Raw genomic sequence first — 16309 nt, forward strand, 5'->3', positions numbered from 1 at the left:
TCTTGGACTGCTCCTTTTCTCAATCTACACCTCTTCCCTGGGTCAGCTGATTGCCTCCCATGGCTTTCAATATCATCTCTATGCTGATGATACCCAAATCTATCTCTCCATCCCTCAGCTCACTCCATCAGTCTCCTAACGCATCACCAGCTTAATAACAGACATATCACCCTGGATGTCACATCACTTCCTCGAACTCAACCTATCCAAAACCGAGCTCATGATATTTCCTCCCCCACATTCCTCTTCCCCTGATTTCTCTGTCAACATCAACTGCACAACTATCAACCCGTCCACCCATGCCAAGGTTAGGTATAATCCTGGACTCTGAACTGTCCTTTCGGCCACACATTCAGTCACTGTCCAAAGCTTGCTACCTCAACCTTCGCAACATCTCCAAGATACGTCCCTTCCTAACCAATGACACCTCAAAGCTTCTAATCCACTCCCTGGTTATCTCTCGTCTCGACTACTGCAACTCCCTTCTCCTTGGCTAACCTTTAAAAAGGCTATCCCCCCCCTTCAGTCCATCACGAACGCTGCGGCCAGGCTCATCCACCTTGAAAACCGCTCTGTGTCTGCTACCCCTCTCTGCCAATTCCTCCATTGGCTGCCACTCAACCAACGAAATAAATTCAAGTTACAAACCATAACAAAGCCATCCATAATTTGGCGCCCAGCTACATCACTAATCTGGTCTTAAAATACCAACCAACTTGTTCTCTTCATTCCTCTGAGGACCTCCTGCTCTCTAGCTCCCTTGTAACCACTTCCCATGCTCGCCTCCAAGACTTCTCCCAAGCTTCTCCCATCCTCTGGAGTGTTCTACCCCAACCTGTCCGACTATCTCCTACTTTGTCTACTTTCAGACGATCCCTGAAAACACATCTCTTCAGAAAAACATATCTCGCATCCACCTAACTACTGTACATTTATTTTCTCCATCAGCCCATCCCCCACAGTTATTACCTCTTGTATCACTTGTCCCTCCCTCTTAGATTGTAAGCTCTAACGAGCAGGGCCCTCTTATTCCTACTGTATTAAAGTGTATTGTATTTGTACTGTCTACCCTCAAGATGTAAAGCGATGCGTAAACTGTCGGCGCTATATAAATCCTATATAATAATAATATCTATGTGTATACTGGCATCACATGATGGATATGTTATAACATGTGATTTTGTTGTTATTATATATCCACACTCTTAAGGAAGATACAAATAGAAACATGTTGGGTTATCCTGACCTCTGGGACAAATACTGGAATATTTTTACACCACCATATTTACAGTGCCTTCTGGGTGATTTGGGTATTGTCATAATATATGATTGAAAACCATCTTCATGGTAATTGTGTCAACCAGAATATGCTTTCAGTCGACTATATTTTTACGTCGTATGAATAAAGATAGTTAAGACCCGTTATTTTTTGCTGCTGGTTGCAACCTGCATACTTAACCAGTTGTGGATATGGAGTGTGTCACATACGCCCAACAAAAATGTAATCGAAATACACATGGCATGTGTAGTACTTCCTTCTTCCCTGTTGCCAGTTTACCCCTAGCATTTTCTGGAAGTTCTAGTCAAGATGACAGCCACAAGTCGTTGTGTAAAAATAGTAGCTTTTAAAGCAGCGAATGTAGAAACACACTTTGCAAGGGAAGTTTACCCTACCTTGGTGAATGAGGTAAAGCTCTGCTGGGCTTCCATCATCCAATCATGTGCAAAAATAATAACTTTTTTTTTTAATTTTACCTGCACATGTTTGGGTGATCTTTTTAAAGTGAATTTTCACCACATTAACTAAACCATGGAATAATTCCTTGCAAAGTGAAGTTTCCCTTCCAAAATAATCAGCCTATTTGCAATTAGTAGAGTTGACTCAGTAATTATAACACTGTTTTAATTCCTTTAATAACCATTGGTTTACCAAAATCAGTCCTAATTCTAATTCTTTCTTCTCCTAAGCAAATATTTTCTGCAGATTTTTATTTATTTATTTTTGTTTAATTCTTTGTTTCTAACCATTAATATTTAAACTTTTAATTTGCTGACCAAAAATATGTGTTTAGTACATTAACATACCATGGATAGAAACTGGTGCAAATTTGCTTTCTATATATAGCTATGCCTCCTGAAGCAATACCAATTAACAATTCTAAGTTATGAAGATCCTGGGGAGAAAAAAAAGGGAAAAAATAAGGCATGTTGCTGGAAGAACTTTAATTCATTCTTATCATGCTTACTATCAATTTATGGTTTCAAATTATCTTAAGGCACAAAAATATTTAACATCGCCATTTATTCAATAAAGAGTTTGTAAGTAACTGAATAAAATTATGTATTATGTAGTGTTGTGTGTCACAAAGTACACTTTTTCCTCCATTTCAGGCAACAAAGTGAAATAATAAATCAAAATTTACCATAAAAAATGCCTAAATTGTTAACATTGGGACATTGAGAATTCATTATGCCAGGCATTTAGGAAGGCTTTGATTCGATCTACCGTTGACAATGCAGGCTTAATAAAGAGTCTGATTGTGCATGAAATTTGTAAGAACAGTTTTCTTATTATATATTACCATAAATTAAAGAGTCTATGCCAATCTGCCAATATTGACTGCTTACCATTACATATGACCGCATTATATATACAGTCAGGTCCATAGATATTGGGACATCTACACAATTCTAATCTTTTTGGCTCTATACACCACCACAATAGATTTGAAATTAAACAAACAAGATGCGTTTTAACTGCAGACTTTCAGCCTTAATTTGAGGGTTTTTACATCTAAACCAGGTGAATGGTGTAGGAATTACAGCAGTTTGTATGTGTGCCTCACACTTTTTAAGGGACCAAAAGTAATGGGACAATTGTCTGCTCAGCTGTTCCATGGCCAGGTGTGTGTTATTCCCTCATTATCCCATTTACAAGGAGCAGATAAAAGGTCCAGAGTTCATTTCAAGTGTGCTATTTGCATTAGGAATCTGTTGCTGTCGAATTGTGTCGATGTCCCAATATTTATGGACCTGACTGTAGATATACTGATTGATTGTACACTTTTTATAATTTGTTGTTTGGCTCATGTTATAGAGGGGCTACAGACAATATTAACATACACCCTAGATGGTGACATTTATTCTGCAAAGACATTTACACAAATAAAGTACAAAAAATATTTGAATTGTAAATTTGCCTTTAAAGTAAAATAATTCCTTACATGCTTTATATTTGAAACACCATAAATACATCAAACAGAAATTATTTGAAATATATTGTAAAATATAGATAAATAGCTGTGGTCACAGTAAACATAGCTGTATATGTGGTACATTATAGAAATGATACAGGTAAATGACACATGAAAATAAACTAAATATTACAACAATCTGTGTCCACATTTTCTAGTATCTTCATTACTGCTCTCATATTTTTTGTAAATGAGGATCTCACTAGGTCAAGCTAATTGGTGGTCTGTTTATGTTTTATTCTGTATCTGTATATGAAATACAAAATTTAAATGTTGTTTCTTGGTATGTAGAAAACAGTTTTTCAGAAAATATTTAATAATATTGTAAAATAATATTAAGTAACATCTTTGAAAATCCTTCTGCAAGATTTTTTATCTCTGACTCTATTATTAAGATTTCCCCTCACAGTGTAATTCAATGACACCTCTGTAACTTCAGGGAAAAATAATTAGAATCTTGTTACTGGGACAGGAAACTAAACTAACTTTTCTCCACTAATGCTAATATTCTGGAGCTGGAGAAAACCAACCTTTCTCCACTAATTCTATGATTCTGGAGTTGGGCTTTAAAGCCTAAATCTGGGGAAACTAAAAAGGTAGCCCTTGCAATGAAGCAGTGCCTGCATTGTAAGAGCTAATAGTTTGTTTTGCCTATAGGAGATAAGAAACCATTTTACTCACCTAATCTTTTGCTCCCCTGGCTGATGGCGTTCGCCCATGTTCCAGTGATGGACTGTCCCCCCAGTGTCATCACATCCAATGCAGGACCCTGCTTTGGTTGCAATAAAATCAGAAGCCTAGACTGCTGGAGTATAAGGGAGAAGAAGATACAGGGACCGGTCTAACTGTGTAGAGGAGCGGGTAAGAAAATATCTTTATTTTGTTAATCTAGACCAGGGATCCTCAAACTACGGCCCTCCAGCTGTTGCAGAACTACACATCCCATGAGGAATTGCAAAACTCTGACATTCACAGACATAGATGAGAATTGTAGTTCCTGAACAACTGGAGGGCCATAGTTTAAAGACCCCTGATCTAGACCAAGGAGTGCAGTTAACCCTTGCAGTGCAGGCACAGCCCCACTGCAAGGGATCATTTTGTAGTAGCCCTGAGTTGGCCTTTAAGGACATATTGTATTTTCCCTTTGCCATGTAAGCCTACCCTACTATAATTTTTCAAGGTGTTATACTCAAATTTTGTTTTTGATAAAATTAAACTTTATCAGTGAGCACACAATTAACTGAAAGAGGGTGTATGTTATTACTCAGCTTTCAGCCTTCACAAATACATGTGGATTTTTTGCCAAGCTAGTGTAAGTACATATAGGTCAAACATACTCTACCACTGTGCATTTCAACTCCGTAGAATTCAAGTGTTCTTGCAATATTAATGTAGCATGACTCTGCTTCAGTTTGTCCAAGGCCGCTTAAAAAAAAATAAAAAGAAAGAAAATAATTAAGGAAATGCGTGTTAATTATATAAATACAAGCTTTGTTTTTATGATCACTGTCTTTTTTATCAGGTATTAACCTTTTTGTTTCCAGTGCTTTTTTTATGTTAAAATATCATTTCTGAAAAGCAGAGGAAATTTGATGCTGCACAATATTTGCACAACTTTTTATCAGACTTAGATTTTCTGTAAAAAAAACACTTGTTTTCATTTTAGTGCACAGAAATACAACATAATTCCAACATTTTAAAGCAAAGTTAAAAGTATGTGATTGTGTTGATTAAAAGATGCCAAACATGTCAAATAGAGATGGGCCGAATGACCCCCTGTTTGGTTCACGCTAAAACACTCGAACATCACGAAATTTCAAAACCTGCCATTGTGGTACAGCACATTCTTCAAGCATGTTACCCAAAATAACTGGTGTTTTTTTTGCCTTGCTTGATCTGCCTGAGGCAAAGTTTACAAATTGCAACAGTATGATTCGTGCTAAAAAAGGCCCAGACAGCTGAGCTGTGGGTAGTGGGCTTGGAGACAACAGCTCCACAATGAAATGCAATAGGGTAGCTGCTCTCTACTCTTCCTTAATGGCTGCCTCGTTGGGGTTGGGCCTCACCTGTCACTTTCCTCCTCTGTTCTATCGAGTAGCACCTAAGTTGCGTCAGTGACATCATCATCCTCCCCTCCATCCCCATCATTACTGGAGCCAACTTGGCAATACGCTGGGGCTGGGGGAACATGATATGTTCCTACTTTTCTCAACCTCAGAGTCAGAACCAACATCAGAATCAAGTAATGTCTGTGCATTGTCAAGGAGCAAGTGGCTGACGCTGTGTTCAAACTCAGCGGACTGCTCCATGCATGATGCTGGGGCTATGGCATGAGTAGCTGTGGATAAGCAGGCAGAATAAGCCACTGTGGCAGCTGTGGTGGACTGCGCACTAGTCATTGCTTGGGTGATAAAGGATGATTTTGTAAGCCAAGCCACCACCTCCTCTGCATGCTGTGGCTGTATAGCATGGGCAACATCACTAAACAGAGGAAATGGTGCCTTACCTGAGGACAGACCATGTTCACCTTTGCCTGTGACCACAGACACTGCTGGCCCCCTCACTGTGCCATGGGAATGTCTACCTTTCCTTGTTGGCCTCCCAGACATTATGGGGAGGCTTATTACCAAAATGTAATTGATATGGAAAAATGTGTACTTGAATGGCCTTTAATCAATAGAAAGTGGTGTTTGGTGCACTTTAATTTAAGTACTCACTACACAAACACACTACAGAATACTGCAGTAAAACTGCACTGACTTTAATATACTGAAGTAAAACTGTACTGACACACTTCAATATGCTGCCGTTAAAGTGCACTAACGCACTTCAATATACTGCCGTAAAAGTGAACTGGCGCACTTCTATATACTCCAGTAAAACTGCATTGACGCACTTCAATATACCGCAGTAAAACTGCATTGACGCACTTCAATACACTGCTGTAAACGTGCACCAACGCACTTCAATATCCTGCAGTAAATGTGCACTGACACCCTTCAATATACTGCAATAAAACTGCCCTGACGGGGGGCGTGGCCGACTGGGCATGTGAGTGGAAGCAGCTCACAGGGCTCCTCCAGTAATCCGCTAAAACTACCCTTTTTCCCCGGCCGGGATACTTCCTGCTGCACCCCAATCCTTCTCGGGGGGCCCCCTGAGTCTGGTGCTGCACGACTTGCCCCCGGATCGGTGCCTGGTGTGCGGCCGCTCTGGACCGTGGAGAGAGGGCCGCGCCGCCGGATCTGCATCCCGGGCCATCCTCCTTCATCCTTGCGGACCTGGGACCCGGACTGCCTCCCCTGGGACTGGGACACCTCCTGCAGTGCGGGCCTGCCACTAGTTTTAGCCGCGGAGCGATTCCAGCTGAGTTCCGGGTTGCGGCCTAGTCGAGAGCCGAAGCCGCGGCCTTTCCTACGGCGGGCGCCCGCTCGTGGCGGCGTGGATCCGGTAAGCGGCGGCCTCTATCTGCTGACCCACTGACCACCAGGGACTACTTCACTGCTTGGGCTGCTACCTCCCTACACCCTCCATGTCCCGCGCGGGTGCTGCAATGACCCGGGGGAGTAAATTAAAGGATGGCACTGTCCCTGGCTCGGCCGGCCAGGATGGCGCTGGGGGGACGCCGCAGTCTGCCTCAAAAGGCCCTGACAAACAAAGAGACACTGGCACTAAGCCCAAGGCAGGGCGCCCGGGGGGAAAGGACAGTGCTGGCGATATTCTTCTGTACGCAAGGAAGCTTTGCGACCTCCCGGGAACCAGCGCTGTGGAGGCTGCACCCCTCCCGGGTGCACAGGCACTGGGGGACACGCATCAGGAACCGGGGGCTCTGGACCCACCTGAGCAGCTTGACTTTGGGACTGAGCTAGAGGGAGATGTGCTGGAGGGGACTCAGCCCACCCTGGGTCAAATCTTGATGGCTGTACAGAAATGCACGGCGTCCGTGAATGTTGTCAAAGACAGGCTGGGGGGTCTCACGGAGGAGGTGGCCCTTCTGCGTCAAGATCTACAAAAAATGCGGGAACGCACCACTGCTGTTGAAAGTCGCGTCTGTGACCTAGAGGATCAGATGCCCACATTACTCTCGGACACCAGGGAGACGGCTAGGCTGGCTCAGGCTAATAGGAATAAGACGGACGATATTGAAAACCGCCTGCGCAGGAATAATGTCCGCATAGTGGGGCTCCCGGAGAAGGTGGAGGGACGGGACCCCACTGACTTTGTTGAGACCTGGCTGTGCGATACTTTTGACCGGGCTTCCTTCTCTCCCCTGTTCGCAGTGGAGAGGGCGCACCGGGTCCCCACTAGGGCCCTGCCTGGCAATGCCCCTAGGCCAATGCTTGCGAAAATACTTCATTACCGGGACAGAGAGAAGATCCTACGGCTGGCCAGGGAGAAGGCGGAAATACGCTTCAATGGGGTCAGAGTGTCATTCTATCCTGATTTTTCTGCCGAGGTGCAGAAACAGAGAGCAAAATTTATTGAAGTGAAGCAGCGACTTCGCCGCCTGGGCCTAGTGTATGCCATGTTGTACCCTGCTCGCCTCCGTGTCACGGCTGAGGGAAGGGCACACTTTTTTGATACGGCCGCGGACGCGGTGAATTGGCTGGACGTGCACGAACCCGCTCTCCGCCGTCGACGCCCTGAAGATCCGGGAGACTGAGTTGAAGAGGTGGCGTGATGGGTTCCTGATGTGTTCTGGGGGTTGCTCCCCTCTACAAGTGACTACATGTTTGGATTACAAATTGACCCGGCCGGGGACGTTTACGGTTACCTGTTTGGATGATGAAGCTCTACGCAAGGTATGAATATCTGGATTTTGCTATATCTACCCACACTGCTGGTGTGGCATGTTGTGATTTTTTCGCACGGTTGTGCGTTTTTGGGCAGGTGGATTCCACTGGACTGTCCGTCCGCTGTCGGGTGCACCGCTTATGGGCTACCCGCCCGTTTTCAGTTTTATGACGAGGCACCGTTGTGCCTTGCTGGACTGAGACTTTTCATTTTGCTTTCCATTTTTGTTTTTGAGAGAACTTCACTCATACCGGACTTTTTGGACTCTATGTTTCTGCACACCTTGCCTCTTTTACTTTTGTTCCTGGATGTCGCACCCTACTTTGTTGCACGACGGAGGTACAGGGGGGCAGAGGCCCCACCCCATTTTTCTCTTTTGCCATGGCTGGAGTACCTGTAATCTCATGGAATGTCCGTGGCCTTGGGTGCCCAGTAAAACGGGCTATGATTGCTACACAGTTGAAGAAACACCATCCTGCCATCATAGGCCTCCAAGAGACACATCTGCAGGGGGACACTGTGAACTGTTTGCGATATTCTTGGGTGGGGTGGGGGTATCACTCCACCCACTCCACATATTCCAGGGGAGTCAGTGTTCTGGTTCACAGGGCGCTGGCTTTCAGGGAACTGGGGGTGCAGGTGGACCCTGAGGGAAAGTTTGTTTTTTTGCATTGTGTACTGTTTCAGTTTACGTGTGTGTTGGCGGTGGTTTATATTCCGCCCCCGTTCTCATCTTTAGTTCTTAGGGAATTGCTTAACTTCACGCTAGACAAAGTGGGCACCCCGCTAAATGTTGTGGGGGACTTTAACGGTATCTTGGATCCCGTCCGGGATAGGCATCCGCCATCCCCCTCTCCGGTGGTTGACAGGGGCACTGCCCTTTCGCGCTTCCTGGAGGAGGTGGAATGGTCGGAGGCCTGGCGTTTGAAGCATCCTGGAGTAGTTCAATTTTCGTGTTTTTCTAAAACGCACTCCTCCCTGTCTAGGATTGATCTTTGCGTATGTAATAGGACCGCCCTCCCTGTTGTGGAGGAAGCGGAATATGCCCTTAGGGGTATCTCCGATCACTCTCCGCTGGTGATTCGGCTGGCGGTGCGCCCCCGGGTGGCTTTACCTAGGGCCCCCTGGAGGTTCAACGCATTTTGGCTGAAGCTGTTCCCACAGGATAACGGCATTGCTGCTGCCATCGGAGAGTTTTTTGAGATCCATGGTCAGCACGGGGATGTGCTGGCGAGATGGGATGCCTTCAAGTGCTTCCTCCGAGGGGTGTTGATTACCCATATCCGGAAGGTTCAGACAGGGTCTAAGCTCTTTGAGGAACAGTTAGCTGGTACCGCGCAGAGGTTGGAGGCCGATTATATTGTTGACCCTACTGAGGAGAAGAGAGCAGCCTGGCTCTCGGCTCAATCGGTATGGTTGGGGGAAGTCCGATCTAAGGTTGATAAGAAGCGTTTTTTCACCAAGACCACGTTTTACGAAGAGGGGGAGCGGACGGGCCGCTTGCTGTCTCGTTTGGTGGGAGCGCGCCCCTCGGTTCCCCCCATAGGAGCACTTAGGTTGCCAACAGGACGACTGGTGAATAGGCAGGGGGAAATTATGGCGGAACTTACTAGATTCTACACTGACATTTATTCTACAAGGGCAACGTACAGTTCGGAGGAGTTGCGGGAGTACTTAGGCACCATGCCACTTCCGAGACTCACTGCAGAACAACGGGAGGGGCTAGAGGCACCCATTACGGAGGAGGAGTTGGTGGAGGCATTGGCCCTCTTCCCGGGAGCCAAGGCGCCTGGGGATGATGGCCTCCCCGTGGAGGTTTATCAAACCTTCTCGGGGCTGCTGATGCCGAAGTTGTTGGAGGTGTTCCAGACGGCTAGAGAGGCTGGGGCGCTTCCGGAGTCCATGTCTAGGGCGAGCATTGTGCTTCTGCTTAAGCCTGGGAAGTCGCCCACGGACCCGGGATCCTACAGACCCATTTCATTGCTCCAGGCAGACGTCAAATTGTTGGCCAAGGTTTTAGCAAGGCGGGTGAATTCAGTGATCACTCATATTATTCATGAGGATCAGGCGGGCTTCATGCCCAATAGGTCCACGGCCCTTAATCTTAGACGACTGTTCGTTGCGATCCAAACACCGGCGGATAATATGGGAGAAAGGGCGCTGTTGTCTTTGGACGCCAACAAGGCATTTGACAGCGTGGAATGGGGATATCTGTGGGCGGTGATGGAGGCGTTTGGGTTTGGCCCGGTGTTTCTATCATGGGTGCGACTGCTATACCATCAACCTCGGGCATCGATACGAGAGGGAGGTAGGACATCTGAGGGCTTCAGCCTCGGTAGGGGAACGAGGCAGGGCTGCCCGCTTTCCCCTTTGTTATTTGCACTTGCAATTGAGCCCCTTGCGACGCGTATCAGACACAGGGACTCCATAGTGGGTTTCAAGTACGGTCCTCTCCAGGACAAAATACTTTTATATGCGGACGACATGCTACTGACTTTGGGGGACACGGGTGGATCCCTACGGGAGGTTATGTCTGAGATCACAGAGTTCGGGAGGTTTTCGGGTCTCACCATAAATTGGTCCAAATCAGCGTTGCTGCACCTGGATGCGGACGCTGCTCAGCCGGTGGGCTCTCACTGCCCGGTCCCGGTGGTTGATAAGTTTAAGTATCTGGGGGTGGTGGTGTCGGCGGACCCAAATCAATATAGTGTGCTCAACATTAGCCCTCTTCTTACGCGCTTCCGGGATAAAATTAGGATCTGGACTAAGCTCTGGCTCTCCCTGGCGGGGCGAGTAAACCTTATCAAAATGATATTGATGCCTCAACTGCTATACTTCCTGCACAATTCCCCGATTGTTATTACCCTGAAAACTTTTCGTATTGTAAATACCCTCTTCCGCTCCTTGCTGTGGAGGGGAAAGGCGGCTAGAATCCGCTTGGAACAGCTGCAGAAGCCCAGGGATGGGGGGGGGCCTTGCCCTGCCCAACCCCTGGCTGTACTATCTGGCGTCCCAGCTGCAGCACCTGGTGGGCGTGCTGTCGGGGGCTCCGGGTGGTGCGGCATTGGCAGTTATGCAGGCATTTACAGAGACATCTGGGGTACCGGAGGGACTGGAGGCACAGCTGTTTACCAAACCCAATCGGCGATACCCGATGTATCGCCTCTTACAGAAGGTATGGGATAAGACGAAACAAATGCAACAAGTGACGGGGTATACCAAATTTAGTCCGATCTGGGGTAACCGCGCGTACCCAGAGCTGTGCAAATTAGATCAGGCGGACAGATGGCGGGCTTTTGGGGTGACCCATTTGCGGCACATTCTCCGCGGAGGGGTCCTGCTACCATTTGCGCAATTGCAGGAGCGCTTTTCCTTACCCGACCACATGACATTCTACTACTTCCAGTTACGACATGCGCTGCGGGCTCAGGCTGCCACGGGACAGCTCCACCTGTCCCCTACTCCTATATTCTATCTTATGCAACAGTTTACTGACACCAAAGGGTTCATATCTAGCTGCTATTCCGCCCTGCTGAGCGCATACTTAGAAAAATACCCTAGCAAGGCCTGTGATCACTGGAGCACTGATGTGGGGGAGATCCCGGGAGAGCAGTGGGAGGAGGCCTTAGAATCAGTCCGCACGTGTTCTTTGAATGTTTCGCACCAGGTGTCTCAGTTATACATATTACTTAGGGTCCACCACACTGAAACTGTACTCTATGGGTGTCCGTGACGACGATATATGCGGTCGTTGCCAAAGGGAGGTGGGTGACTTAATTCACCTGTTGTGGCGTTGTCCAAAGCTGCACAGGTACTGGACTGAGGTGCGCTCTGCTATTAATAGTACCCTGGGGATAGATGTGCCTGGGGACCCTAAACACTGCATTCTGGGCATTCTGGACCAACAAGTGGAGGACAGACATCTGAGGGAGGCGGCCTCTCGTGCCCTGTTTCAGGCTCGCTTACTTATATTGCGACTATGGACTGCACCTGAGCCTCCGACCTTTCGGATGTGGCTAGAGCAAATCGGGGGCACCCTTAGAATGGAAAAGGTTATTTACCAACATAGGGGATCTTCACAAAAATTCTCTAAAATATGGGGTGCTTGGTTGAATTGTCCGGGAATGGCCCCTACGGACCTCATCATGGACCGTTTACTGTCTTAAACGTGTAAATATGGGTTGGGGTTGCCGGTGGATGATTGCTAGTTACGTTGGGAGTGGATTGGAGGGCCGTGATAATGATACTGTTTCAGGCGCTGTTGTTGGGGGTTGTCTGCTTCAAGGGGGGGTTGTGATGTACTTGTTATGCACACTATTCTTTCTGAGGTGATGGTGATTTTATGTTGCTATGCCTGTACAGTGTATTGCAGTTTTCATGTGATGCTGTGATTTTCTCTCAATAAAGATGTTTTCTGATTTAAAAAAAAAAAAAACTGCCCTGACACTCTACACTAACACACTTCAATATACTGCAGGTGACCTGCCCTGAAACACTAAACTGACACTAAAGTAAAAATGAATGGTTGCATTACACTCACACTGCACCATCACTATATTCACACTAAACTGACATTAAAGTAAAAATGAATAGTCACACTACACCAACTGCACTACCACTATATTCACACTACACTAAAATTAAACTCACAACAGAATCACAATAGCAGACTAACTCGCTAGTAGCAACGAACGGAGTCCTGTTCTATCTATCTGCACTACAATATCACACTGCAAATGGCTGCTTGGAGAAGATATCTTTTATAGTGTGGGGTGGATGTATGAGCAATGAGCCATGATTGGGCACAGTCATCATTACTTTCTCCAAACATGGCTCTGACAGTGTTCTGTGCCCTGATTGGGCAAATCCTTCATTGCTTCAGCCAATCAGGACTTCCAATGCCCTGTGCGGCACACAGTGCATTGTGGGGCGCTCGGTGGGCCGAACAAAAAGTCAAATGCCCTGACAATTCAGGTGTTGGGAGAACAGCCAATGTTCGGCCGGAACTCATCCTGTTCCCTCGCAAATGCTACGTTCACCTTCTGGCCCTATTTTACACTCTCTAACCCACATCTTCAATCTCTCCCTCTCTTCTGGCATCTTCCCCAACTCTCTAAAACATGCACTAGTCAGCCCTATACTAAAAAAGCCCTCACTGGACCCAACCGATCTGAACAATCTACGCCCTATTTCCTTGCTCCCCTTTTCATCCAAACTCCTCGAACGTCTAGTCTACAACCGACTGTGCGACCACCTTGCGGAGAATAGCCTCCTTGATCCCTTCAGTCTGGATTTCGGCCTCAACACTCCACTGAAACTGCTCTCCTAAAACTGACAAACGATCTACTAACGGCCAAAACCAATGGACACTATTCTGTACTCCTACTTCTGGACCTTTCTGCTGCCTTTGATACGGTTGACCATCCCCTCCTCCACAAAAAACTCCATGCCTTTGGTCTCTGTGACTCTACTCTTCACTGGTTATCTTCCTACTTATCCAACCTCACCTTTAGCGTTACGTACAATTCTACTTCCTCCTCTCCTCTTCCCTTCTCTCTTGGGGTTCCCCAAGGCTCTGTTCTTGGACCCCTCCTATTTTCAATCTACACCTTCTCTCTGGGTCAGTTGATAGCCTCCCACTGCTTCCAATACCATCTCTTTGCTGACGATACCCAAATCTATCTATCCACCCCTCAGCTCTCTCCCTCAGTCTCCTCACGTATCACTAATTTACTATCAGATATATCGGTCTGGATGTCTCACCACTTCCTCAAACTCAATCCATCCAAAACCGAGCTTATAATTTTTCCTCCACCGCGTGCACCTTCCCCTGATTTCTCCGTCAATATCGATGGCATCACTATCAGCCCATCCCCGCATGCCAAGGTCTTAGGTGTTGTCCTGGACTCTGAACTTTCCTTCAAACCCCACATCCAATCACTGTCCAAATCTTGCCTCAGCCTTCGCAACATCTCCAAAATATACCCCTTTCTAACCAAAGACACAACAAAACTCCTAGTTCACTCCCTGGTCATCTCGCGCCTCGACTACTGCAATTCCCTTCTCGTTGGCATACCTCTACACAGGCTATCCCCCCTTCAATCCATCATGAATGCTGCCGCCAGACTCATCCACCTCACCAATCGCTCAGTGTCCGTTGCTCCTCTCTGTCAAGCCCTCCACTGGCTTCCGCTCACCCAACAAATTAAATTCAAAATACTTACAACATCTTACAAAGCAATCCACAGCTTAGCCCCTAGCTACATCACCAGCCTCGTCTCAAAATACCAACCTAATCGCTCTCTTTGTTCCTCTCAAAACCTCCTGCTCTCTAGCCCCCTTGTCACCTCCTCCCATGCTCGCCTCCAGGACTTTTCCAGAGCCTCTCCAATCCTATGGAACTCCCTACCCTTATCTGTCCGATTATCTCCCACTCTATTAGCTTTTAGGCGATCTCTGAAAACCCTCCTTTTCAGAGAAGCCTATCCTACCAACCCCTAACAAATGTACCTCCATTTTCTCCGTCAACCCATCCCCCACGGTTATTGCCTTTTGTTTCACTTGACCCTCCCTTCTAGATTGTAAGCTCTAACGAGCAGGGCCCTCTAGTTCCTCCTGTTTTGAACTGTATTGTAACGGTATTGTCTTCCCTCACGTTGTAAAGTGCTGCGCAAACTGTTGGCACTATATAAATCCTGTATAATAATAATAATAATAATAACTCATGCTCGGGCCAAACCGTTTACCCAACACTAATGTCAAATAACCCAACAGTGTAGTGCTATACAACAAAACTATCCATGTCTGTGAAATCCATACCCTAAACAAACTGATAATAGATCACACTTCAAAATGAGCATACACAAAGAATGTGCGAACCAAAAACAAAGTAATTTCATAAGAATCGCATACTCCTACTATATAAAAGTATATGTGTATCAAAATACAGGGTCCATAAATCCCTAATGAATACAATAAATTTAAAAATGAATGAAGAAGTTCATGAAGTGCAAATGCTTCAATCACCAGTGAAAATAAATATTGCATGAACAAAAAATGTTCATAAATGACAAAGTCCAACTCAAGGTTAACAGAAGAGTTCTCGGCTCTTGTAATTCCACACTATATAATGCAAAATCTTCACCCAGTGACAACACAATCTGCTAATCTCCGTTAAACAACCTCTAGGATGATGTGAAGTCAGTAAGGCTCGTTTCCCTTACAGTAATATAATAGTATGGTCACCTCTTTAAGCAATCAGATGCAGAGTTTCAGGCTAAGCTTCCACCAAAGTGTTAATTACAACATGAAAAAGAGAGCCATTAGAGTGCTCTTTAATTAATGTTAAATTAAGAATTTAAAAACACTCACAAATGGTTATCATAATCTTATCATATACTGTCAAATAATGCAGCATCCTGGATGCAAACACAGACACTCAGCACACATGTAACGCGGCACTTACAGCATGACCACATCTTTGAAACCAGGCTCCTCTCCTTTATGCGTTATGTTGAATAGCAGAACTTCCTAAGAAGGTAAAGACCCAAAGCCACCAGCACATTAAATAGCCATGCTAGATAGTTGCTAAAGGGACCAGTAAACAGCGAAGCACACAATCTACACTACCCCAGAAGTCTCGCCATGAAGTAAAGTAAAAGGATACCAACAACAGCAAATCATTACCTCTTGGGTAACAATTGCAGCACAAAAATTACTAGTGGACAACATACATATAAAAACATCACTATGTATTCATATAAATGATGTCAGTAAAATAAATATAAAAATAAAAAACAAAAGGTTACAATTGGGAGAAGAGGGACCGGACCATCATTCTATATCAATATAGACAAGTAAATAAATCAATCATATTTACTGTATATATATATATATATATATATATATATACACACATTTTTAAACAAATAACAAAAGGGGAGTAGAAAAACAAAACACCTCGTACCAGAAGGTAAACTTTCCTCTTGTAAATCCAGAAAAAAAAACTGCATTTTTGCACATGATTAGATGATGGACGTCAGCAGAGCTTTTCCTCATTAACTAAGCTCTGAAGAGACTGCACTTGCAGAGTAAAATCAACCCCACTGTGTGTAGTATATTAACCCGACTGTGCTGCTTTTCACCCTTGTTAATATTACATTTGTGTCCCCTCAAACAACCTTAGACATCCTTCCAACATACTGGGGGCCACAAGGACACTCCGGCATGAACACCACCCCTGAACAGGAAATAAATCCACA

At 45.6% G+C, this 16309-nt stretch overlaps 1 protein-coding gene across 1 annotated transcript in view; it reads right to left on the bottom strand.

Moving 5' to 3' along the window:
• PTPN3 (protein tyrosine phosphatase non-receptor type 3) overlaps positions 1-16309 on the bottom strand; it is a 346819-nt gene that overhangs the window by 106717 nt on the left and 223793 nt on the right. Inside the window, exons 9-10 of the mRNA XM_082257741.1 lie at positions 4592-4679; positions 2086-2174 (exon numbers count right to left, since the gene is read on the bottom strand). Of these exons, the coding sequence (XP_082113867.1) occupies positions 2086-2174; positions 4592-4679 (177 nt within the window). The remainder of the gene's footprint in view (positions 1-2085; positions 2175-4591; positions 4680-16309) is intronic.

This window comes from Pelophylax lessonae (genome assembly GCF_965119305.1).
Source record: "Pelophylax lessonae genome assembly, chromosome: 5".
Classification (NCBI taxonomy): Eukaryota; Metazoa; Chordata; class Amphibia; order Anura; family Ranidae; genus Pelophylax; species Pelophylax lessonae.